Here is a 24,063-nt window from a genome sequence, read left to right as displayed (position 1 = left end):
AGTTTTTAATTTAATTTATTTAAATTTATCAGTTAATACTCACTTTGTAATTAGTTAACCTAATTTTTATCCAGGTTAGACAGAATAAATTGTTGCATTTGAGAAGAAAAACTTAACTCAAGGTCGACTTACTGGCTTTTTCGCAGCTCACGGTCTTCCTCAGCAGATGCAGTTTGCTCATTTCTCGTGAAGATGGCTCAGTTGTTGCATTAATTGTTACATACTGTATTTTTCTGGAACTCCTGCAGTAACGAAAATGGCAATACCATCCCTCTGTCCGTAATCGCGCATTTCTGCACACTAATAACGCAGAGTGACGCTACACAATCTTTACCTTTGACCTCTGTGCATCAGGAGAGAGTTGAACCAATCGTTTCGCTCGTTGTTGAGAGGTGCTCAAGTTTCTCGTAGGCTCTTACCCTCTCGTCAACATGGTGAGTGCAGCCATCCAAAAAAATATTTGATTTACAATAAAGTAAAAGCGTGAAAGTGCTAAGAGTTTATGTTTATATTTTTCGTTTGGTTAATCGCCGTTTCTTTACCTCCGTCATGCTATAATGATGTTGTTCGTCCTAGAACATCACCGATTAACATGTCTTGCTAGCGCTGAGCTAATAGCGGCACACACATATCGTTAGGGTGCTGACTAAATCCTGGAAGTCATGCTTATGACAAAGTAAAAGTAGAAACTACTGCATATAGTTCGCTTTGCTTGCATGTAATATTAGTAAATGCATGTATTGTTATTCATGAACTAAAACTTAAGGTATTTAGCTAGCTGAATAGTTAACTAGCTAAGCTTTCACGTTAGCTTTAAACCTTTATAGTTTACCAGAATTTAGACAGAGTCTTCAGTCATTCCGAAAGATAGTCTTTAATAGTATTTTATGCCGGTATCAGATACCTAGCAAGGTAGCATTACTCAGATCCAAAGGTAAGATTTTTAATAATGTCTTTGTATGTTAACAGTAAGAATTAACGGCGGGTTAAATGGACAGGCAAACCTGCTGTTGGACAGCTTGTCAGACAAAGCTAACATCATAGCTAACAGTAATGTTACGTCAATTCAGTGGTTTTCTGGTAAAATTAATTTATTCGCGCCGTCGTTTACATAAAATCCCATGAAGTTAAATCCCATGTATCTGAGTCTTCAGCGATATTAGCTAAAATAATCAAATATATCTATGGGACTTGATTGAAAGTGAATGAATTAGGATAGCCAAACCCATACATACATTACTATTGGTGACAATATGGTTAGTTTTTTTTAACTTTGAAAATGAATGTACTCATTGGTTATATGTAACGAAATGTGGAGCATGTCATTAGGTTTATTTTCATCGTCGTTAGACAGTAAGATTTAAGCTTGAGCGTGTCAGAATAAAACGTATTTCATTTAATGCCTTGACTGATATTAAGGTGCACCAGGCTGAAACTAATGCAGGTTAATTCGTCCCTGCAATAAATCTTTATGAAGGTTATAATGCGCGGTTTTTGTTGATACCCTTTTTGAGACGTTTTGACTCAATTTTATGGTGATTTTGGAGGCTGCAACTTGTGCTGCTGTTGAATTGTATCACGTTATACTGAGAGACGTGTCTTATATTTTGTCCACCCTCATTTATGTAAATGTGGAACAATACTACATTTTTTTTAGACTCTGAAAATGGATGTTCATTTACTCCTTTGATCGTATTTCATTGTAAATATGAAATGCATCATTTAGTTTATTGCCCTCATCGTTTTATATAGTAATAGGATTTAGATTGTACATGTAATGATGAAACTGTATTTTATCACAACAACAGTATTGAAAACAATACTAATTTAACAGACTAATTCAACAATATTTTATAAACTTACGAGTAAATTTGGAGAAACCACTTAACTGTTTTGCATTATTACACCACTGGCTGTTGTGAGTTCACTAACTCTGTGTGGTGTTTCTTATTCATGACAGTCTTCATCGGAGGCTAATAATGGCCCGAGCCAAGCACCACCTTATCCAGGTGTACCACCCTCAGGGATACCTCCCCCATTTGTAAGTTAGTGACAAAGATGTTTATAACAATTAGCTTTCCTCCTCTTGTTTCCAGTTGTCATAGAGGGCTGAACTGAAAGTGGTAAATATTAAAGGTCTTCATTAATGTTTTATGAATTCATTGCATTCTTTTTTTTTCTGTCATTCCCTATTCCTTTGTCTAGATGGGACCACCAGGAATACCGCCTCATTTCCCTCCCATCGGAATGCCTCCTATGGGACAGCGACCTCCCAGCATGACTCCAATGCCTCCTGGTATAATTCCTCCTGGCATAATGCCACCGATGGGGGCACCTCCAATGGGACAGGTGAGCCTTGTTGGAAGTTCATAGGTTTGTCTATATGTTTTTATGGACTTGTTAGGTTTGGGGGCTTTGTGGCCTGTTTTTCTGCTGCTCCTTTCATTCTATTTCATCCTGCTCTGAATATGAATCAACAAAAAATTTTATTTACCCAAAACAGTTAAATGAAAAAACTAGATGGCATTACTTTACTAATGAAAGAATCTTGGTGCTTCTCTGGAGTTTTTCATAGTGTGCGGGTTAATGTTTTTCAATCTACTTTACTGAAAGAAGAAATACGTTTTTGTGTGAAACTGTCTTGCTCCTGACAAGTGGCTAAACAACTCTGCTGTTGATCACATGTTGCCTTACAGCAATAAAAAGTCTCAGTTAGGAAATATATGAAAGTTAAAGGAAAAACTCAGTTTCTTTATAACTTATGCTTTATTTGAGTTGCTCTGGTCATTGTTTTTATTTGCGACGATAACTTTGTACTCCCCAAAGTAATGGCTGATATATAGGAAAGTGGCAACATCACTAAAAGAAAAAAGGTTAGACGGGGTATGATACATAAATGGTTAGATGAACAAACCTCCATATATGTCAGAATTATTAGAGAACCTGCAGGAAGAGTAACGAGACCGTGTGCGGGAGTATTTCTCATTGTTTTCAAGTAGCACCTTCTTCTGACGCACTTGTCACTCACTCAGGTGTGCAGAGATATATATATATTTTAATATTTTGAAGAGAACCAAAGGCCAATGCTAAGCGTCCATCACAGGTTACAGACCGACTTACTGGTTTAAGTCTGTCATACTGTAGTTGCTGTAGATCTTTGAACTCATGATTTTTATTTCCTGTGCAGTGAGGGATGATTAGTGACATTACAGGTATGCTCACTTTTGGTTTTACCTTGAAATAAAGTGGCACGTAATCGAAAAAACTGTTGGCTTGTTTCCAACCCATCTGACCCTCTGACTGCTTTTGTTTCTTGCAGTTTTGGGTGTATTTGCCATGTTGCCGTTCTGAGATTTCAGAAATTACTTTGGTGTGTACAATGTAATCATCTCTGATAAAGCCAATGTCCAGACCTACGAAAATATTACCCAAGTTGTAATAAATGGTTTCCATTAACTCAATCATGTGTTGGCCATTAAAAAATTTATTTTCAACTTCCCTGGTTTCTTTAGATCTTCTCTAAAGAAGATAATGTGTTCCCCATTGGAAAATGTCAGTTATATAGAGACTATGGTTGTTTGCTGTTATTTAATATAGCGCTCATAGTAGAGGTCTTCACACTTTCACTCGGTTAACTAAGACTCAACCTGCGACCCGAGTCAGACCGTGTCAAAATTCTACTCATACTAACTGAGTGGAGTAGGGTCTCGTTTAACTGCCACAGGTTTGGGTCTATGGTTCAAAATATTCAATACTCAAGTGGATCTGAATGGACCTGAGTGTACGGGGTATCTGCTCTGATCACATGGTAAATCACAATCACGGGAGGAGAAAACTGAGTGTTTTGAGACGAGAGGGATACATCACAACTTTTTTTTTTTTGTATTTATTCAATTATTTTATTTACTCAATGTGTTTATTTTCATATTACTTAGTTTTCATTATTGTCTAGTTTTATTTTAATATGGGTTACCTTTTTTTTTTCCCAGAGAGCAAACGTGTATGGATTTGAGCAACTGAAGTGTCACAACTGAAGTGTCAAGCGGATTTGCAACAGGCTATAAATAAAAGTTTCAAAGTTGAATGAACATTATTGCTTCTTAACCTCTCACAACAAATAGTGATCATAATAATCAACTTATGTCATATATCATTCAAACGTTGTTGGTTCCAATTTTTTTTCTTTGAAATGGAAGTAAACCAGATCAGATAAGGATGCAGTGCACCTAGCAGCTTTGTTCTGACAAGGGAACTGAAGGCAAGCTTAATTTAGGAAAATCAGTAGCTTACAGGATTTATGCTATTAATGAGTTTTTTTAGAATTTGATACACAGATATCACATAGGTTAGATAGGGTATTTTTTGTCTGTCATCACGCAGTTGGCTACAGAATGTTTTAGTGTTGGTGCAGAGGTAGAAATAGGATGTTGAATTATTTGTATAAATTTCTTTGAAGCATATAAACAAATTATTTTAGTTTCTTTGACTTAACATTTGTTGTTAGGACAATATTAGTATATTGCTGCTCTCTTACACTGCAGCTGCTTGTTAATTGATCGAATTAATTGACAGCGCATCATGCTTCCGCTGGTGTTCTCCCTCTATTAGGGTCTGATTGGTTGACTGCATTTTGGATGGGGTCTGATCACCCTGGGGCCTCTTTTGGGTTGGGTCTAGCTGCTCAGGTTACCCTCGGATTGAATCTCTCTTTTTTGAAAGTGAAGTTATTTAAGACCTCTAGCTCATAGTGCTCCAAAGAGTCAACTAAAGAAGACTGCTTGGGCATTTTTTTAAACCTCTGCCACTCGTTGACTGAATACTGTGGAGGTAGTCACGCTTTTTTAAGATTGATTGATTGATTGATTGATTAATTAATGGAAAAAATGGGTCACCTTTAGCGAGCATATGTGATCCTGTCACATGGGGGTGTTTGATCAAAGTTCCAGCAGCACAAGTCTGAAAAGGTGGTTTGGGGATGTAGTTTGGGGTTTGGTGTGTTGCTCCTTCACAGATCGCAAGCTGTAGCATCACATCATAAATAAGCATAGTAGACTCAGTTTCAGTCTCACTTTCTCCTCCAAGTTGCAAGCAGCCTTCCACGTAGACAACAACACCCTGTCTCACACCATGTCTTGATACTTGTGCCTTCACTAGGTGGTATGGAAATGCCAGATGAATATTTCATGATGCTTCTTTTATTAGATGCCAGGCATGATGCCACCTATGATGCCGGGGATGATGATGCCCCCTCGCATGCCAGCTGCGGCTGTACAACCAACGGGACCGGTAACTCTCCTCACTACTTTTTCATCAGTGCTCTTCTTCACACATCTTAAAAATACATTGCAGTCTGTGAATTCTAAATGAAGCATTTGCACAGCCAAGTAGCACTTCTGTTAGATATGAATTAATTTCAGTCAAAAAATCAGTATATTCTTAACCACAAATTGAAATGGAACAGCTGAAAAACATAATTAAATACATTGTCTGACTAAAATGAAAATGAACACCTGTGTGCAATATGTCCCTTATTGTCCCTTTTTTGTTATGGCTTTGGTTCAGCTGTGAATAATTATAAATGTAATGAAACACATGAGCCATTTGGTGTTGATGTTTTGTTAATTTTTTTTTTTTACTGAATAGCAAACAAATTATGCAGATGAATAGTCTGATATATTTATTTTACGAACACCCTGGCAGCTTTAATGATAGTAAGGCATCCACTTAATCAACACAAGTATATTTTTGCATCTTTAGGGTGTGGAGTTTTGTACTAATTAGGAGAGCTTTGTCAGTAACTGTGTATTGTGAATAATGAGTCTGTATTCCCAGCTGAATTCATCATTCAGTGGTAAAGATATGCTGATGTAAACTTCTAGATTCGTTTGTGGTTCTTGGTAAAATAATCTACAAATAAAATTGTCTATTCCACAGCCTGGTGTTGACTCCACAGGTAAGATCCTTATTTGAATTGATTTATAAATAACATTTTTTGTTCATTTGAAGTACAGGTTCTGACTGATTTTGTGTTTTCATCTTCATAGCTGCTGCACCTGGAACAGCTGTAAGTGTAATGTAATTTTTGTCTTTACATGGAATAATTGCAGGTTTACAATTTTGAGTTCTCTTCTTTATCTCTGGTATTTTGCCTTCTGTCTTCTCAATAACTGCAGTCTGTCAGCCTGTCATTTGTTCTTTTGTCACTGCAGAGTACCACAAATGGATCTCCACAGGAAGAACAGCCAAAGAAGGTTTGTGCACATTGAAAATGGAAAGATTGATATGAAAGACTTGGCAGTATTAACTTGGAACTGTAAAAGCATTTAAAATGGAACCAAAGTGAAATGATTTATTTTTTTTAATATTGAAACAGCTGATTCTGTTGTTTTTGTCCTCCTCAGAAGTCCCTGTGGACCGAACACAAATCACTGGATGGGAAGACCTATTATTACAATACAGAGACCAAGCAGTCCACATGGGAGAAACCAGATGAACTCAAATCTCCTGCAGAAGTACAAACCTTTATCACTTACATAGCTTGTTTAAAATCTACTTGTAAAGTGCCTCCAAATAACCCTTTATTTATTCAAGTGCATATTCGCTTATTTTTTTACACAAAAAAATCCAACATATCTTTTACCCTGTCTTGCTTTCTTGTATTTATCAGGGGCGGAGCACATTATAAAAAAATTTTAAGTTGTAAATGTACCATATTCAGACAAGGTTGACTGTCTCATCTACAGCCCTTTTTTCAGAATATTAAAGGGCCCTGCCTGCATATATTATAATGTCTCTCGAACTAAATACAATTAGATTACTTGCATATACTTAATAAAATAGGATCTATATGAAAGTAACTAATCTAATATAATATTGCACTAGTTATCTCAACCAGTGTATCCCAACTGACATGCTTTCCCCTCTGTTTTTGCTCTTTTAGCAAATGCTGTCTAAATGCCCTTGGAAGGAGTACAAGTCAGACACAGGGAAGCCTTATTATTACAATTCTCAGACAAAGGAGTCCAGATGGACCAAACCCAAAGAACTGGAGGATCTGGAAGGTAAATAGCTGCTTTCTGATGATGTCGATCCTGTTGAGCCTTTAACAGGATGATGAACGGCAGGCCGATGGCTTGTTCAACGAATGAAACCATGCATTAGGGTGTTTGGGCAGCATTGATGTACAAGCACAGGAAGTACAAATACAGGAACATATGGTGGCTCCTTCAGTACGTTTATCTTTGTGTAGGTGTCTTATTGTAGTAAGCTTTGAAATGAAAACAGTAGCCTAACATCTATCTCCTTTTGTCTGTTCTAGCTATGATCAAAGCAGAGGAGAATGGGTGAGAGCCTCTTTATCTTTTGTTACTCTTCAGTGCTACACCGTGTATTATTAACAACAAATACAGTAGTTATTAAAGTTATCAAAGCCCAGTTTATTTTATTATTAATACCAATATGCATTTCATTTTCATTTGGTGGCCCACTATATCCCAGACAGTTACATTATCCTCATATTCTTACAATCATGTGATGTGGCTTCACCATCATGGTCTGATTTCAGAACGGCAGAGGCAACAGCCCCTGGCACCACCACAGCTCCTGCAGTGCAAGCAGATAATACAGCCACTATGGCGACCGTAATGGAGGCAGAAACTGCAACAGCAGTCTCAGAGGAACACCTGTCCCAGGCGACCGTGCATCACACAGCTGAGGTCAAGACTGCAGATGCACCTCTGACTTCCTCAGAGAGCTCAGCTGCCACAGAGGCCACAGCCAGGTAAATAATAACGTGTGATACAGACACAGGTACTGTCTCCAGTCCTACACACATAGTATACATCAAGCCAGAACCATAGGGTGGCAGGGACACAGGGTTTATCTTCACACCACCTTTTCAACTTAATTTATTCATGAATGAGGAGGTCTGTTTTTTTTTTGTTTCATTTATCTAATGTAGGTCCTTCGATAGGCTAAATGCTCAGTGTCTTACATGCACAGCTAAGTTAATCAAATGGCATCTTTCTTTATCCTCAGTGTTGAAGTCACAAAGGAAGAACGGCCAGAACTTCAGAAGAAAACCTACAAATGGAACACAAAAGAGGAGGCAAAGCAGGCCTTCAAAGAGCTGCTGAAGGAGAAGGTATTTTGTTTTTTTCCCCTTTTTAAATCAAAAGTTATGTTTCGCAAAACGTACTGTCTGTTCATTACATTGTAGTAAATAAAATCATGATAATCTGGCTGCTTCGTTGATCAGCAATGTGGGCTTTGGACTAGAGCCAAATGAACGATTAACAGTTAATCATACTAAAGCTTACTTGTGCAGACAAAACTCACAGTCTAGAAGGCAGCCTCATGTATTTTCATCACAGGAACTCCAACAAATGTTTTAATTATTGAGTTGCACACTATTATACATAGAAGTTCTGTTCTTAAAATTAATTTCTCAACCTCTGTCCTAATGCCTGATGTGTTTACCAGCACTAGCTTTTTATTCTGATCTGGATCTAATCCCTGTCCTTCCTCATGAGCCCCTGGGAGGTGTAGCACGCTGTTATGGTTCACCTCCTGTTGCTTTGAATGTCTTGTGTATTTGGTTGCAAAGTGGCCTAGCACCACCCACCTTGAATGCGGCTATATTTAGACTCTTTTAATTTTGTGCACAAAGCTCTCCTCTGAGGTTGCTTGTTATTTCCTGCAAGATGTTAATGGCTCTGTCCTTATGATTAGCTTTATTGGATCAAAGGCATGGGGCTGGTTGGGATTAAGACAGTGAGAGAAAGTGCCATGCCTCAGTGAGTTAGAATAACTGTGACAGCTGACAAGACAGAGGCACACGGTGGAATCGGTTCATAATGTATGAAGGAGTCACTCCCTGGGAGAGGCAAGTGGCAGAGGAGGCACTTCTATGAATTATTGCCACTTCACACCTTTTAACCCAGCATCTATTAGTAATTAAGAAAATGTGGTGGGATGTAGGAACCTAAGCAGCACAGCTCATTGTTCCTCCTCCTGTCTCATGTGCTTCTTCTAACAATAGACAATAAGACAATGCATTTTCTTTGATCTATTGTTTGAATATGTTAAAAATTTCACATGTAAATTTTACAATTTGGTATATAGTAAACATCATGAGTTTGTTTTATTCTCTGGATTTCAGGGTGTGTCCTCAAACTCCTCTTGGGAACAAGCTATGAAAATGATCATCAATGATCCTCGCTACAGGTACACCATTTTCCCACTATCAATTTATCCTATTTAATGTACAATAGGGATGAGAACAATGGCCGTCTCTGACCTCAAATTTCTCACTTGTCCTTATTAAAAAAGCGCGCTCCCCAAACTGAGTGAGAAGAAGCAGGCGTTTAATGCCTACAAAGTCCAGACAGAGAAGGAAGAAAAGGAGGAAGCCAGAATTAAATACAAGGAGTCCAAAGAGACCTTTCAGAGGTTCTTGGAGAACCATGATAAGATGACATCTACCACTAGATACAAGTAAGTCCTGCAGTGATCCCCACAATAAATGTGTGTCTTGTTTTGTTTTGTTTTTTTCCCCGTATTGATTTATGGTTTCCCTGAATTGTCAATATGACAATATGATTATGCAGATGAGATGACTGAAAGGTCATCAATGGCTTCTGCACACCATCATGTAGTTACAGCACTGTTAGCTTCCACTTAAACTACTGTGACCTCTTAGAGCTCATCACACTGTTGCTGCATTGTGTTCACCACATCACAATGTTGCTAGGTCACAATTTCGTGAGTGCACAGACTTAAGCAAAATAGTTTTACATTTGCTAGTTCTGATGATGGGGCGAAGGTGCATATGACATCTTGAGTTTGAATCAAATTTAAAACCTTCCATTTTGTCAAATTTGTTGTCGTTTTCAATAAGTTTCACACACCAAATGCAACACAGATGCCAGAAACGAAAAGAATGAATTTCCCTATTCTGTTAGTTCAATGTTTTTGTTTTTTTTCATCCACGAACATGTATTAAGGAGATATGAGCTGAAACATAAGGCCCATAACCTATAAAATGATGCTGTTTTGATCCTTGGCCTCGTGTGACATCCAGTTCACCAGCACATTTTGGTTTGGCATTTGGTTTAAAGTCACTGTGACGGACAGAGGGGATGGAAGAATTGACTGGTGACCTTGACAACAAGCCTGTTTCAGAGTTCAGCTGGCACTGGATTTGTGGTGGTGACCAGGGCTGCAGTCTGGGATGGCACACAACAGGCAGCTGGAGAGTGATAGCAGGGCTTTCTGATGGGGTGTGTGTGCGTGTGTGTGTGCGTGTGTGTGTGCGTGCGTGTGTGAGTTTGAGAGAGAGTGTGAGAGTGATTTTGTGTGTGAGAGTTTGAGAGAGAGTGTGAGAGTGATTTTGTGTGTGTGAGTTTGAGAGAGAGTGTGAGAGTGATTGTGTGTGTGTGTGTGTGTGTGTGTGTGTGTGGGTCTCCTTACATTTAAAACCTAATTTTACTGCGGTCATCCACAGCCTCTGACTCTTCTGAGCATCAAGTCTGGAGCAGTGTTCAAGAAATGAAATGATCAGTGCCCATCAGAAAAGACGGCTTCCTCAAAACTTCTACTGTACTTTTTAGATTTAATGGTATAGCTAATGGGTGGATGTAATAACTCTTCACAAATGTGCATATAATGGCTGGACAAAGCATTAATGACAAATGTGTTATAGGTAAATTTGGCCTGTGAAATGCTGCCCTCATGTGGGTTATTGTGGGAAAATATCCTAAGTGTGTGTGTGTATGTGTGTGTGTATACTTGCTATCCAGGAAAGCAGAACAGATGTTTGGTGAGCTTGAGGTGTGGAGTTGTGTTCCAGAGAGAGACAGGTTGGAGATCTATGAAGATGTGTTGTTCTACCTGGCTAAGAAAGAGAAGGTAAGGCGTTGTTCTACAGTTGTATGTTGTTGTACAGATGTATAATAATAGATAAAGTTACCTGAGATTGGGAGTTTTGCGAATATTGGCACAATTGACCTTCTGGTTTCATCCTCTGTTCCAACTGTTTCCAGGAGCAAGCCAAGCAGCTAAGAAAGAGGAACTGGGAAGCTCTGAAGAACATTCTGGACAACATGGCCAATGTCACCTATCGCACCACTTGGTCTGAGGCCCAGCAGTACCTGCTAGACAACCCCACCTTTGCAGAAGATGAGGAGCTGCAGAGTATGAGCGCAGAAATTCATGTCTTAGTTTATCTACTCCATACTCTACTCATAGGAGAGAAAGTGTTTACCTTACCGTACCTGAGATAGTCACAGGTTCCCTTGGTTCTCTGCACCCCTTGATAGTGTTATTATCTGCTGACAGATATGGACAAGGAGGATGCCCTGATTTGTTTTGAGGAACACATCCGGGCACTGGAGAAGGAGGAGGAGGAAGAGAAACAGAAGACTCTTCTCAGGGAGAGGAGACGACAACGCAAGAACAGAGAGGCCTTCCAGGTGAGAGAAAATGGAGGCTTATAAACATACTGGAAGTCACTATGACAGGAAAAGAAAGACTAGCCTGTTTTCTCACATTGCAAAAAATGTTGCAGTGGTTCCAGTCTATTTATTACATCAGCTGATGTGTTTTATTTCCACAGCCGTTGAAAAAGGTTTAATAAATATCAAAAACCACATCCGAAAGACAGGGCAAATTCCAATCTCTTACTGTCCTGAATCATATTTTGCTGTTCTCTCAGAAATTTCTAGATGAGCTCCACGACCACGGCCAGCTTCACTCCATGTCTGCCTGGATGGAGATGTACCCAACCCTCAGCTCAGACATCCGTTTTGCCAACATGCTGGGCCAGCCGGGTAGGACAGCAGGCCACAGCACACGTGCCTCACACATCCACATGAGATGAATGCTCTGAAGCACGTGGATGTGACATGCAGACAACAGGACATGACATGAACACAGAAATAAGGCATAGACAGCTCAGGGTGTAAATATTCTATGAAACACAACAGCGTACTTTCCATCAAGTTTTATTTTTTATCCCGTTCACTTTTTTTTTTAATTTTGAACTGGCTTTATTCTTTTTTTTAATCCTTGTTGTGTGACTGTGTTGGACCCTGGTGGTTTGTAGTTTTTTGCTGCATAAAACAATATTTACACTTCTTTTTACTCTATGCTGTCTACTGTGCAGGCTCCACTCCGCTGGATCTGTTCAAATTCTATGTGGAAGACTTGAAGGCTCGTTACCATGATGAAAAAAGGATCATCAAAGATATTCTTAAAGTGAGATTATTATACCTCTGATGCAAAAGTCATTAATATCTGGCATATTATCATAGGAGCAAAGTGTACACTTTACATCTGCATATATCAGTGTCTCCTCTGAGAGGTTTGTTTTGACATAGGTATATTCCTACAAGATATTTTCTTCCCTTCTCTCCTTCCTTAGGACAAAGGCTTCCTGGTTGAAGTCAACACCAGCTTTGACGACTTTGGATCAGTCATCAGCTCAGACAAGAGAGCCACCACACTGGATGCAGGCAACATAAAGCTGGCCTTCAACAGTGTAAAACTCCTGTCCTACATACATTTTTGCTCGCTAGCTTTTAACTTATCCTTCATATACTCAGGGGCCACTTTAAGTTACACCTGTTAAATCTATGGCAATTCAAAGCATCAGCTCTGCCATAAATGTTACATTTGCAGAGTTTATAATGTTCAGTTTTTGTTAAATTCAGTTATATGTTTATTACTGAGGTCATGGTTAAAGGTGGTTTTGTACTAGACTAGTATTATATTAGGAAGTGTTTAAAATTTTTTGTCCTCCTCATTTATGACGGAGCCAGGAAACACCTTTGAATATAACGCAGTCTAGTAGAACACCACCACTATGACCTCAGTGCTAAAACATATAATTTACTAAACACGTCTGATAGTGGCAAAAAAAAACAAACAAAGAAACAAAAGAAAAAAACTGTACATAACAGGCATCATTAAAGTAGATGTTATGGCAAAAGAGTTGTATTGGGATGCATTCGATTGCACAGATGTAGTATCAAAAGATGTGCACTGATGCCGGGGGACGAAGTATGGTAACAGGATAACATTCCAGTTACTGAGTGTAAGGTGTGGGAATTTGAGCTTTACTTGTACACTTAACTTGTAATCAAGGTTTATTACATTACATTGTAAGAAAAAAAACCCTTTTATGTGAGGACATTCTTCTGGTTGTTTTCTTGTTTCCAAAGTTTGCATTGATTAGTTTAACCCACTTTGCAACATCTTTCTGTGTAGTTACTGGAGAAGGCTGAAGCCAGAGAGAGGGAGCGAGAGAAGGAGGAGGCCAGGAAGATGAAAAGGAAAGAAGCAGCCTTCAAGAACATGCTGAAACAGGCCACACCACCGCTGGAGCCAGAGGCTACATGGGAGGGAGTACGTCTTTTATGACAAATAATATTGTTATAGTTTCACATCACCATCTATTTTCTATTAATATCCCTCTCCTCACTATTTGGCTCTAATAATTTCCAAATTATTTGTAAAAGTAATAAACAGAAGGGTGTCTTTTCAGTTTCCATTGTACTTTGTGTTCTGTGATGACTCACAACATAACATTTCAGGTCAGAGAGAGATTCTTAAAAGAATCTGCCTTTGAAGACGTGACTCTGGAGTCAGAGAGGAAAAGGATATTCAAAGACTTCATGCATGTCTTAGAGGTAAGGCTGTCATGACAGTGGGAAATGGGTTGAATTTATCATTCATGATGATGATGATGATGATGTCAAACACCTTATTTTTCATTCTAACAGCATGAATGCCAACACCACCACTCTAAGACAAAGAAGCACTCAAAGAAGTCCAAGAAGCACCACAGGAAACGTTCCCGCTCTCGATCGGTCAGTAGTCCCCACCACTGTGCTTGGACTAGACAATGAGCTGTGGGCAAACATTCCAGCAGTCAATAATCTACCGCCTAGATCATGCCTTGTTGATCTAAGTTACTTGACTTCAATGTTTTGACAGGGCTCAGAGTCTGAGGATGAGGAATACCACAAGAAGAAAAAAAGGTCACAGTCCAAATCCCCCTCAGAACGCTCCTCTAGTGGAGAATCTGGTGAGTGGTTTTCAGAGTTTAATGAATCCCTTTATCATCATATAGAGGAAATGCAGTGCAACTGACATTTACTGACATTTTCTGCCTGAAACCAGAGAGAAGCTATAAGAAATCCAAGAAGCACAAGAAGAAGGGCAAGAAGAGACGCCACAAGTCTGTACGTTATACGAAGACCCCAAAATGCATTAATTGTGTATATGTAATTTGAATGTGCATGTTGTGTTTGTATGTACATTGATTGTGATTCTGACAAACAGGCATCACCAGATTCTGACAATGAGAAGAAAGGAAGAGAGCGCGATGGAAAGCGTGAAAAAGACCTAGAGAAAGATAAAGAGAACGACAAGTCTCGGGGGAAATCTCGCTCCGACTCTAAACAGAAGTCTCCTAAAAGGAAAGCAGCCAAAGAGGAGGTTAATTTTCTTATTAAACTATTTATAGTTATTTATTTATTAAGTCCAATAAACCAGTGTTTTAATAACTGTTTTTAAGGTTAACGGATGTTGAAGATAACATTGTGAATGCTAAAAGTTACAATTTTAAAGCATGTTTCAGAAAAACACGAGTTTCAATTACAGATGCATTTGGCCTTTGTCAAATTTTTGTGTGTAGAAAATTGTTTGGGTGCCAGACAAAAGTTGCTAAATCGTCATCTTCAGAAGGTCATCTTTTGAAAAAGCAGTTTTATATTTATCCCAGTCAAGTTTTGTTTCTCATAGTTTATTACATCACCAAGTTTTTGTTTTCTTGTGTTGTAACCAGGGCGGCTGGGATACCTCAGGCAGTGAGCTGAGTGAAGGAGAGCTGGAGAAAAGGAGAAGAACTTTACTGGAACAGCTGGATGCACCTTGATGATCACATTTCTGCCACCCTTTTGTTGTATTTGTACACTTCTACCAACATGCATTCCCATTCAAGCTCATCTGACTGCACTGATCATACCATCCTGGACTGACTGTGCGATAACACCTTTCACTGGTATTTAATGGGAATAGGCTAAACTGAATTTACATACTTATTTGGTAAATAATTTGATATCAGGAACAGCTGATCAGTCGTTAAATGTCTGATTGTCCTTTTGTTAGCTTTTTTTTTTTAGTTGACTGTAGTTGTACATGTTTTCCATTGCCGATCAATTTTATATTCAATTAAAAGTATATCTTAATGTCCGCCTGTCATTAAGATTGTCTTTCACCTGGAAATGTAGCAAGAAAACAGGCACTTGTCCACAAGTCCTGAAATAATAGGAAATATTTCTGATTTGATCCAAAATAACTGCAGTTGTATTCTCAATGAATGATCCAAAATTAGACTATTTTGTTAAAACTGATATACTGTAGTTAAATGTAATAAAATACTGCTTTAATGGATGACGTCTGTAATTGGATACTTAATGAGCTCAATACGGTCAAAGTCAAAGGTTCTCTTATAACCTGCTCCAAAGAGGTTGTGTTTCAGCCGTGTCTGTTTGTTGGTTTGTTTGTCAGCAGGAGTACGCAAAAAGTACTGAACTTGAACCAAATTTGCTGGAGGGAGGGGCGTGGGCCGGGGCAGAAACGTTTACATTTTTGGGGCAGATTCACGAATTTTGTTTTATCACTTTCCTCAACATTGTAAGATAGGGCATTTTTTACCTTGGAGGTATGACCTCTACTGAGGGCCAGTCTAGTTTACTTATGTTATTTGTGTAATTTCTTATATTTATGAAACAGGCACACCAGCTACCAAACCCTTCAAAGTAGCTGCGTTATTACCTTAAAATAGCCTTAAAATGGAGCCAATTCACCCTCAGATCAAGCCTTTCTACCAGATGTAAAAAATAACTGACAGTCTTTTAGTAATAGTATTGAGAGTTCTGTCAATTCTCAGCCATTACCAGTTTCAAGAAGAGAATAAGACAAAAGTGATTCAAGGTAAACAATTATATAATCAATGTAAATAGTTTATTTGATCATATTCATTGAAAATCTCATATCACCTAATTTTAAAAAAGCTTGTTATTTTGTAATAAGCGCAAACTGCCTAAAATACATTTCTGGTGAAAGTTTAAAAACAAAAAACAAAAACATGCCAGTATTATCCAGTTAGAGAAATGACACTATTACAGACGGTGAAATTGAGAGAAAAGGAGATGTACGGCAACACATGCTTCAGTGGAGATGATTACAGTCAAGACAGAAGGGTGCATCACTGCCACTGGACAGGCTCATCACAGGTCAACAAATACAAACTAGTTCAATAGTTACAATGAGTCCATCAAGTTCAAAGGTTTGTGAGCAAATCAGAACATGTTGCATGATTTTGTAACTGGCTTTGATGCACCTGCAACACACCCACAAGAAAAGTCAGTGATCCTCCTGCACAGTCTTGGACATGATATAACACACTATGGTAGATTTCTGGCTGCATTTGGCTTAATTAAATATACAAAAATGGAAACAAAACTATAAGTTAAAATAACATTCAAGTTGTATAGCACAAGGCAATGAAAACTTTAGTTTAAACAATATGTACAATATTAACCATCTGGAAATGTGAATAAGTAAAAAAAAAAAAAAAGGTTTGTAGCAAAATATCTGTACATTTAGGAAAACTTTTTTTTGTGTGTTGTGTATTTTTTTCTTCGCCATGTTCTAATGACTGTGGACACACAGATGGAAACATGAGCTTACAGGAATCTTTTCAGTGGTTAAATACTATACATTAAAATTACAATAAAGTGAGTAGACACAGTAGCCTTGAATATGATTAACCTGTAAAGACATTTACAGAGAGAAAAATGCTAAGTTATGTCCAGTTTTGACATTAAGATAATCCAGTAGGGTTCAGTATATTTCGTGCAGTTTCTATTCTTGGTAGAAAATGTATTTTACGTTGCTTCTTATTTTTGCTGTGCTGATACAGAAATGGATGGTAGAGTTTGATGTACGCAAGCAGCCTTCTCTTATGAAGAGCTGCAAAGTCAGGCTTGATCCATTAACTGTAGTAACCACTGATGAAAGAGGTCAGTATGGAGAGGTCTGATATATACAATTCACATTAGTCTGGTCTTTGTTTTGAAAAGAATTACTGTTTGATATTTTTTTTTCATTCATTTTTCATCTACCTTATACTTAATTTAGTACAAATATAGATTTTTCATTATTTTCTGTTCACTTTCTTCCTGCCTGATCATCAGCCCTTGTAGCAGAATATGAGAAGCCTCATGAGACACGTTTGTGTAGTAAGAGGAATGGAAAAGAGCACCTAAATGTACCGAGATATTACCGAGTGTCAAACTAATCAGTAAAAGATGTAATATTTGTAACAGCTACAGGGAACATGTCCCATACATTCTATGTTATGTTTCCAAGGAAGCATCTCTTCTCATGGCTCTCAAGGCCACCGCGAGTCCAGTTTTACACGTCTTTAAATTAAAGCCAGGTCAAATCGTATTGCTGGAAGTGGGGACATTAAAAACAGTCATCTGGCAAACAGAAGACAGCTTGACATTAGACCACAAAAATAAGTTCAGGCACTTGGCTTGTCTAAGGTTTCTCAACCAACCTTTCAGACACTTTTCTTTAAATTCAGTCCCATACATGTCCCAGTCCTTCATAGTGAGAAGCTGCTACAATACCACAGGCATGGAATAACATGTATTCTTAAGTTTTTATTTTTTTATATATATATATATATATATATATATATATATATACATATATATATACATATACATATACATATACACTCATCCCTATGGTTGCTATAACACTTGTCATCTTTCACTTATCCTTTGCTCTGCATCCAACCTTCTGTCTCTCCCTCTCTTGATGTTTCACATCCTCACCACCTTTTTGCCCCCCCCCCAACACATGCATCGTTCCCTCGTCACACGACGGCTTCGCCGTTGTTCACTGGCCGCAGGTTCTGATCATCAAAGCGTCTCCTGACACTCCTCCGCACAGCGTCCGCTCGCCTGTAAGGCTGATTCCTCAGATCTGAGAGGGAGGGAGGGTGGGGATGATAAAAGAGCTGTCAGTCATCTTGTCACGGCAATTTGATGAGCCCACATGCTCATAGTGCTGGTAGCCTATCTTTCAAAGCAGCATGAGGTCTACACAGGGGGAAAAAAAAAATGTGAAAACCCCTCAGGTCAGCTGTCTCTGGGTAGTACGACTGAGACAAGCCACAGGGTTTTGACTTGTAAGCCTCTGCTAGAAATCCAGAAAATGAGATGTAGCTTGTGAAATTAAGATGCATCTTCCCAATAAAAAGTGAAAAAACTACTGCAAAGGGTAACTTTTTTTTTTGCATTAGAAATTACTGTTATTAAGGAGATAAAATGAGGAGAAAACAAAGGAACAGGTAGGTGAATGCTGAGTGGATCCTAAATGAGAAGACAGTAAAAGAGGAAGGGAAGTAATAAAGAGATGCTTGCCAGGTTTGGGACACATCCACCACTACAGGGGTGCTACTGGAGGAGTTCCTTACCCTCGAGTAGACATTGGGAAATTTAGTAATATTATTCTTCTTTAGGGCTAGATAAAGAGAAGACAAAATGAAGGTTAAAAATGGAGGAGGAGGAGGCTGACCGGAGCACGTCAGCCCAACATTTTCACACTGGCTTTGCGAAGAGAGCGCTGCGAGAGCAAAGCAGAGCGCCAGCAGCTTGCATTGGGGACAGGCCAGAGTGGGGTAAGGGCGTGAGAAGGGGAAAGAGCTGGAGGATGTTAACTGGTTCAACTGGCAGGGAGGAGGATAGAGGGGGTGGATAGAGGATCGAAGCTTATTTAGTTTTTTGTGTTTGTTTGTTTTTTTTTATTTCTGTGTTACTAAACCCAGACTTCTTTGCAGAGTGGCTACCAGCAGGATAGAAAAAGAGCCCATTTCAAACTTTCAGTACAGAGCAATTGTGAACTGAAAAAAATGAATATGGTTCCAAGAGACAGCAGGATTGTGTTCAACAGCATGTTCACCGAAAACCAAACAAAGCATGCATGCAGCCAGGGAAACACTGATTACCAATAAATGAATTACCGCCCAGCAGGTTTCATTTCACTACACACCCTGGTTGCATGTTAGTAACACACAGACGGTGTAAAGACAAACTGCTGTAATGTAAGAGATCGTTTATATGCAGACAACATGCAGCGTGTTAGCGGGCCTGCCGGACAGCAGAAAGTCATGTGACGGAGAGGTGACCTGTCAGCAGACAGCAGGACCAAGCACAGCATATGGGCTAACTGGGAGAGAGCAGGGGTGCATTGTAGGAAAAGCGGCAGGGGTGAGACCATCAGCGTGCAAGAAGCTGTATCAACAGCAGTAATGGTAGGTTATAATGAACACACAAACATTCATCTTTGATTAAAACATTGACTGAAACACGCAGAAAAAGCAAGTTATAATGCCACAGGCACTTACACATCAAGACGTTAGTCACACCTGCCATGTAGATGATGATTCAAGCTGGCTTATATACTAAAGTATATTACAAGATGGCACTGCACCATGTAAGGAGCTACTGACCAAAGTGGATCATTAAATTTGAATCTAATCAGAGTTAAAACTCTAAATATTCCATTTATAAATGAGTACAGATTTTCAGTCTACCACCGCTAGATGGCAGCACCCAGCTAGACATTCTTCTTTACGTGACAAGAAACTGTACAATCCACCGCTTTTAATCTCCTACAGGTAGGAGTGACCTTGGAGACTGCTCGCTCTTTGACATTATGGTTTGCCATTGGTTGATACAACAATGATGATAAATGAGGGGGGTCAAACTTCATGCATGTGGGCAGAGAAAAACTGTTACCCCAACACCTTGTCATGCTCAGGGAGGGAGAAGACACGTCAACACACGCAAACGCTTGCACTGAGACGTGTGTGAGGGTCTCCAAAAACCATGAGATTCAGGCACAGTGCACATGCACAGGTCCGAAGTGTGAGAGTGGAGTGTGGGGGTTAAAAGAGGAGCAGTGTGAAGAGGCATGCAAAAGGAAGGAGGAGAGAAAGACATATAAGAAGAGAACGTTTTGTTCCAGCAACCTTTGAGGAGAGAGAGTTCTATAAGCTTAGTAATGGTACTCCTCATTGAGGGCGGGCTCGCAGAAGAACCGAGAGCCGCGCTTGGCTGTGCGGGCGGTAAAGGGCACTGTCTTCAGCACTGCATTGAGAACAACAGGGACAACAGCCAGGACAAGACAAGACAAACCAAATTTAAGAAAAGCAGACTCCTACAGGGGTTTAGCACTGGTTAGCACTAAGCAAATACCCAACAACAGCATCAGGAAGGGCCGGGTGAAAAATGTCCTCGAGCGCGTTTGAGCGTGAGTTCTAGCAGTTTAAAACAACTGATATTATTCAAAGGTTACTAGTTTTGCCATAAACTTTTTCTGGCTTTGTTTTTGTCTGAATCTAACAAAGCTTCACTGTTACGGAGATTTGGATCAATCTCAGTTTCAACTGCCAGGTGGCTTCAGCATAAGTTTCTGCTGTTGCTGGTGGAAGACGTATTGGAAGCCTTTACTTAGGTGAAAGTAGCAACACCACAATGACAGAAACATTCCATTACAAGTACATAGGTATTAACATAATGTATAAAAAGTATTAAACAAAGCACTAATCATGAATAAAAGACTCCTGTGAGTGTTATATTATTATATATAATATTATGTTATTGTTAATATTAATGCATTAATTTGTAAGTAGCAATTTACTGTACTCACAGTATATCATCTATTGTAATACATCCTATTAACTGGTCATATGTTTTGTACATAAAATCTTATTTTCCAAAGTAAATCGTAGCTATCAGAGCTAGACTTATATCAGCCAATACTGGCTTTGCAGATATGTCAGTATCTTTATACATGTCAGATGATAAGTAAGAAGAAATTGCAGCGAATAAATTCTGAAACTAGGTTTGAAGTTATGTCCCGCTTAGTATGTACTCACACAATCACAATAAAAACATTTTTTTTAAAAATCAAATGATCTGTATCAAGTCTGTTTGTATGTTTTGTGTTAATGTTTAAAAACAAAAACAGACTATGGTCTGATTTATCGTTTTTCAAACTTAAATATCGATATCAGTATCTGCCTCAGAAATTCAGTATCAGTCAGGTAATATTAACTATAGAGGTCAGATATATCTAATGGGGTAAAAGATCAATGTTTGCATATAAAATATAATGAAAAATACACATTAAGTAGCATTTTTTGGAGATATTATATAATGTACAAGTACCTCTAAACTTTATTCAAGTGCAACACTTGAAAAATAAATGTACTTAGTTACATGTCACAACTGCTCATGGCAAGTTTTCATCGCAGGTCAATAAATTTCGCATTAATTAATATTCTAGAAGCTAGTCGAGACCCGGCCCTGTCTACATACAGATGGTGTTACAAAGCAATGACAAAGCAGATAAGATAAGCAATGATCATCAGAAAAATTTGAGTTGAATGTCACCGGATTAGCTGGACTGCCAGTGCATGTTTGTACTCATTAGGCGATACCTTTGGTTCTCAAACATCTGACAGCTGAATTTTCAAAGAGCCAAAGTCATTGTGTTAGTTAGCTTTAGAATCCCTTTGTTAAAGACTGAACGCATAGCACAGGAGAGGACCTTCATGCAGAGCGCCCTGTATGTGTGTGAGTGTGTGTGTGTGTGTGTGTGGTCACAGACGGCAGCCACACCCAGGTGACTTTACCTGTGATGATGTCCTCGATTGCTCCATCTTTGCCTTCGTAGACGTGGCGGCTGTCTTTAACCTGTTTCCTCCTGAGCTCCTGGATCAGCTCTTGCTGCTGCCGCTTGTTCTTGTGGGATGGAGACTGAGAACGACACATATACACACACAGACACACGCCAACACACCATCTGTTAATAAGTCTTACTCTCAGTCATGACTACAGTAAACTGTATTCTACAAAGGATTCTCCTAACCGCAATTTTCTTTTCTTTCACTCCGCTCATCAATTCATCCTAGCGTTTGTGCATGTGTGAGTTAATTGAACCATTTAAGGAGCATAACCGCTGATCCTGAGTCGATGTGATCTGGCTCAGCAGGTGTTGGACTTTAGAACCAGATATAAGTACACCCAGCAGGCAGTAGGTGCTCAGCTAATCCTGTGATCGGAAGTCTGGAGGAAGAGAGGATGAAGCGGAAGGGGAGGAAGTGGAGCCGGCTTACCTTCTGGCCATCACAATCCACCGTAGCCTTCTGGTCTGGAAAGCGATATAGGGAGGGAGGGGGATGAGGGAAAAAGACGGGAGGTAGAGAGTTGGGAAAGAAGGGCGGCTTACCTTCTGGTCTTCCTGCAACATGGCCTCTTGTTCTAGAAGTTTCTCCATCATAATCTGCTCCTGTCTCTTTCTTTGCTCATTGTCCTCTTCTGCTTGCTAAAGAGATTGCATATTCACGTCATGTACACACAGGCACAATAAGTCTAAATATGACACTGTTTGTTATAGAGAGCACTGTGTTGTTGCCATTATGGCAGAAGTGCTTCTCCAGTTTTAGCTGAATTCAACATTGAATTTTGAATACATAACAACAACCAAATGTTCTCTGCAACCTGAGATTATACTTAAGTATCATGAGCCGTTCGAAGTGGTTAAGAAGAAAAACGAGTGCACTAAACAGAGCTGACACACAGCTGTCGGCGAAGGAAAACAGCTGACAACAATCAAACACTTCCAGAAAGTCTTGGATCGAATCCCGGCTCACGTACACCTGTTGATTAAACTGCTGCTATGATTGAAATATGAAGCTATTTATTTACAAAGAGCCAAACATCATCAACACACCCGTGCAAAAAGATGCAGTAACAGACTGTGTGAGGGGTTTTTGTTTGAAGTGGACCTGTAGTACATGATTCTTAAAATTTGCTTTGACTGTTTCGTTTGGTATAGAAGAAAACATTGTTCTGTGGTGCTGGGCATATTGATGTTTAGTTACATAACTCCACACATGGACACACACACGCGGACACACACACACATACACACACACACAGCCATGAACACTTCAAGACAACCTCATACACAAAATGCACATGAGCGTTTCAAAATTTCTTTATATGTCCATAATGACTTTTCACCGGTTTTGTGTGACTTTGAGAGACGACTATCCAACTCACCCTGTAAGCCTTAACAAATCGCACAAACACGGGGAAGAAGACGGATGGCGGCGTGGTTTTGGAGTTCTCCCCAAAGAATTTCACCGCCTCGTCGAAGGCATCCTTTCAAAGACAGACAGTGGATTTACTTACAGCCAGATGACTGTTTAACAGACAGACTGAAAAAAAAACAAGGAAATAGTACAATGAGAAAGGGAGGTGTGCTCATGTTACTTGTGCGATCTTGGCGTCATCCTGCAGCTTTTTCAGCTTGCTTTCATTGTGTGTGATGAAGTCTTTGAGCATGGTGTTGTGCCCGTGCATGCTGTACTCTCGTTTGGTCAGATCCATGCCTCTCTGCAGCTCCTTCACATCTAGCAGGACGTTCTCCAGCGAGACTGGGAGAACAGGGAGACTTATGAGTACACATGCAACCCCACACTCAACTGTACTTGATCTAATGATGAAATCGAATGATATCAAAATCTTGTGGACAAATACACAGAAACCTAATCAATTGAATCTCCAAGAACAACAGATACACGAGAATGTGTCATTGATGGAGAACAATGAAAAAAATGGATTGGATCTCACATGTACGAACTAACATTCCTGTTAACTTGCACTAACACATCTGCACTGTACGACTCACCTGCTGCAGCTTTCTCCACATAGTGCAGCTCATTGTAGAAGAGAGACACTTGCGTGTATTTCTCCTTCACTACATTGGCTATGTAGTGTAACAAAGTTATCTTACGGTCTGTCGACTTGGTATCAAGTAGCTGTGAATAAAGTAAAAGAGAAATTGGATGAGTAGGAAACATTCATAAGGGAAAAGTGGACTATTTGAAAGGCAGGAGGAGGCAAT

General features: G+C 39.2%; 2 protein-coding genes across 9 annotated transcripts in view; one reads left to right on the top strand and one right to left on the bottom strand.

Annotated features, from left to right (window-relative positions):
• Window positions 1–328: 328 nt before the first annotated feature.
• On the top strand, window positions 329–15,604 carry prpf40a (PRP40 pre-mRNA processing factor 40 homolog A). 2 transcript variants are annotated; one of them, XM_040147539.1, is made up of 27 exons: window positions 329–434; window positions 1,961–2,041; window positions 2,206–2,349; window positions 5,203–5,286; window positions 5,935–5,953; window positions 6,045–6,064; window positions 6,210–6,251; window positions 6,402–6,512; window positions 6,941–7,061; window positions 7,319–7,343; window positions 7,565–7,780; window positions 8,038–8,143; window positions 9,161–9,225; window positions 9,331–9,495; window positions 10,800–10,908; window positions 11,043–11,193; window positions 11,338–11,471; window positions 11,714–11,828; window positions 12,164–12,255; window positions 12,422–12,538; window positions 13,267–13,404; window positions 13,593–13,688; window positions 13,782–13,868; window positions 13,996–14,086; window positions 14,182–14,243; window positions 14,344–14,499; window positions 14,849–15,603. In XM_040147539.1, the coding sequence occupies exons 1-27, from the start codon at window positions 432–434 to the stop codon at window positions 14,936–14,938; spliced, it is 2,640 nt and encodes an 879-aa protein (XP_040003473.1). In that variant the 5' UTR covers window positions 329–431; the 3' UTR covers window positions 14,939–15,603. The 2 variants fall into 2 exon arrangements, with proteins under 2 accessions (XP_040003473.1, XP_040003474.1); XM_040147540.1 differs by lacking the exon at window positions 1,961–2,041 and having other exon boundaries at window positions 345–434; window positions 14,849–15,604.
• Window positions 15,605–16,010: 406 nt separating this feature from the next.
• Window positions 16,011–24,063, bottom strand: part of fmnl2a (formin-like 2a) — a 52,560-nt gene continuing 44,507 nt past the window's right edge. For 2 of the 7 annotated variants that reach the window (XM_040147532.1, XM_040147537.1), the window contains 7 exons: window positions 23,848–23,977; window positions 23,430–23,593; window positions 23,217–23,318; window positions 22,381–22,476; window positions 21,785–21,908; window positions 18,507–18,606; window positions 17,971–18,066 (listed from right to left, as the gene is read on the bottom strand). In XM_040147532.1, the coding sequence (XP_040003466.1) occupies window position 18,066; window positions 18,507–18,606; window positions 21,785–21,908; window positions 22,381–22,476; window positions 23,217–23,318; window positions 23,430–23,593; window positions 23,848–23,977 (717 nt within the window). In that variant the 3' untranslated portion in view covers window positions 17,971–18,065. Of the gene's footprint in view, window positions 18,067–18,506; window positions 18,607–20,116; window positions 20,235–21,784; window positions 21,909–22,380; window positions 22,477–23,216; window positions 23,319–23,429; window positions 23,594–23,847; window positions 23,978–24,063 lie in introns of those variants that run through there. The other 5 variants (XM_040147533.1, XM_040147534.1, XM_040147531.1 and 2 more) reach the window with 5 other exon arrangements.

The sequence above is a fragment of the Xiphias gladius genome, chromosome 16 (genome assembly GCF_016859285.1).
Source record: "Xiphias gladius isolate SHS-SW01 ecotype Sanya breed wild chromosome 16, ASM1685928v1, whole genome shotgun sequence".
Lineage (NCBI taxonomy): Eukaryota > Metazoa > Chordata > Actinopteri > Istiophoriformes > Xiphiidae > Xiphias > Xiphias gladius.
This window is presented reverse-complemented; position numbering and strand designations above follow the sequence as displayed.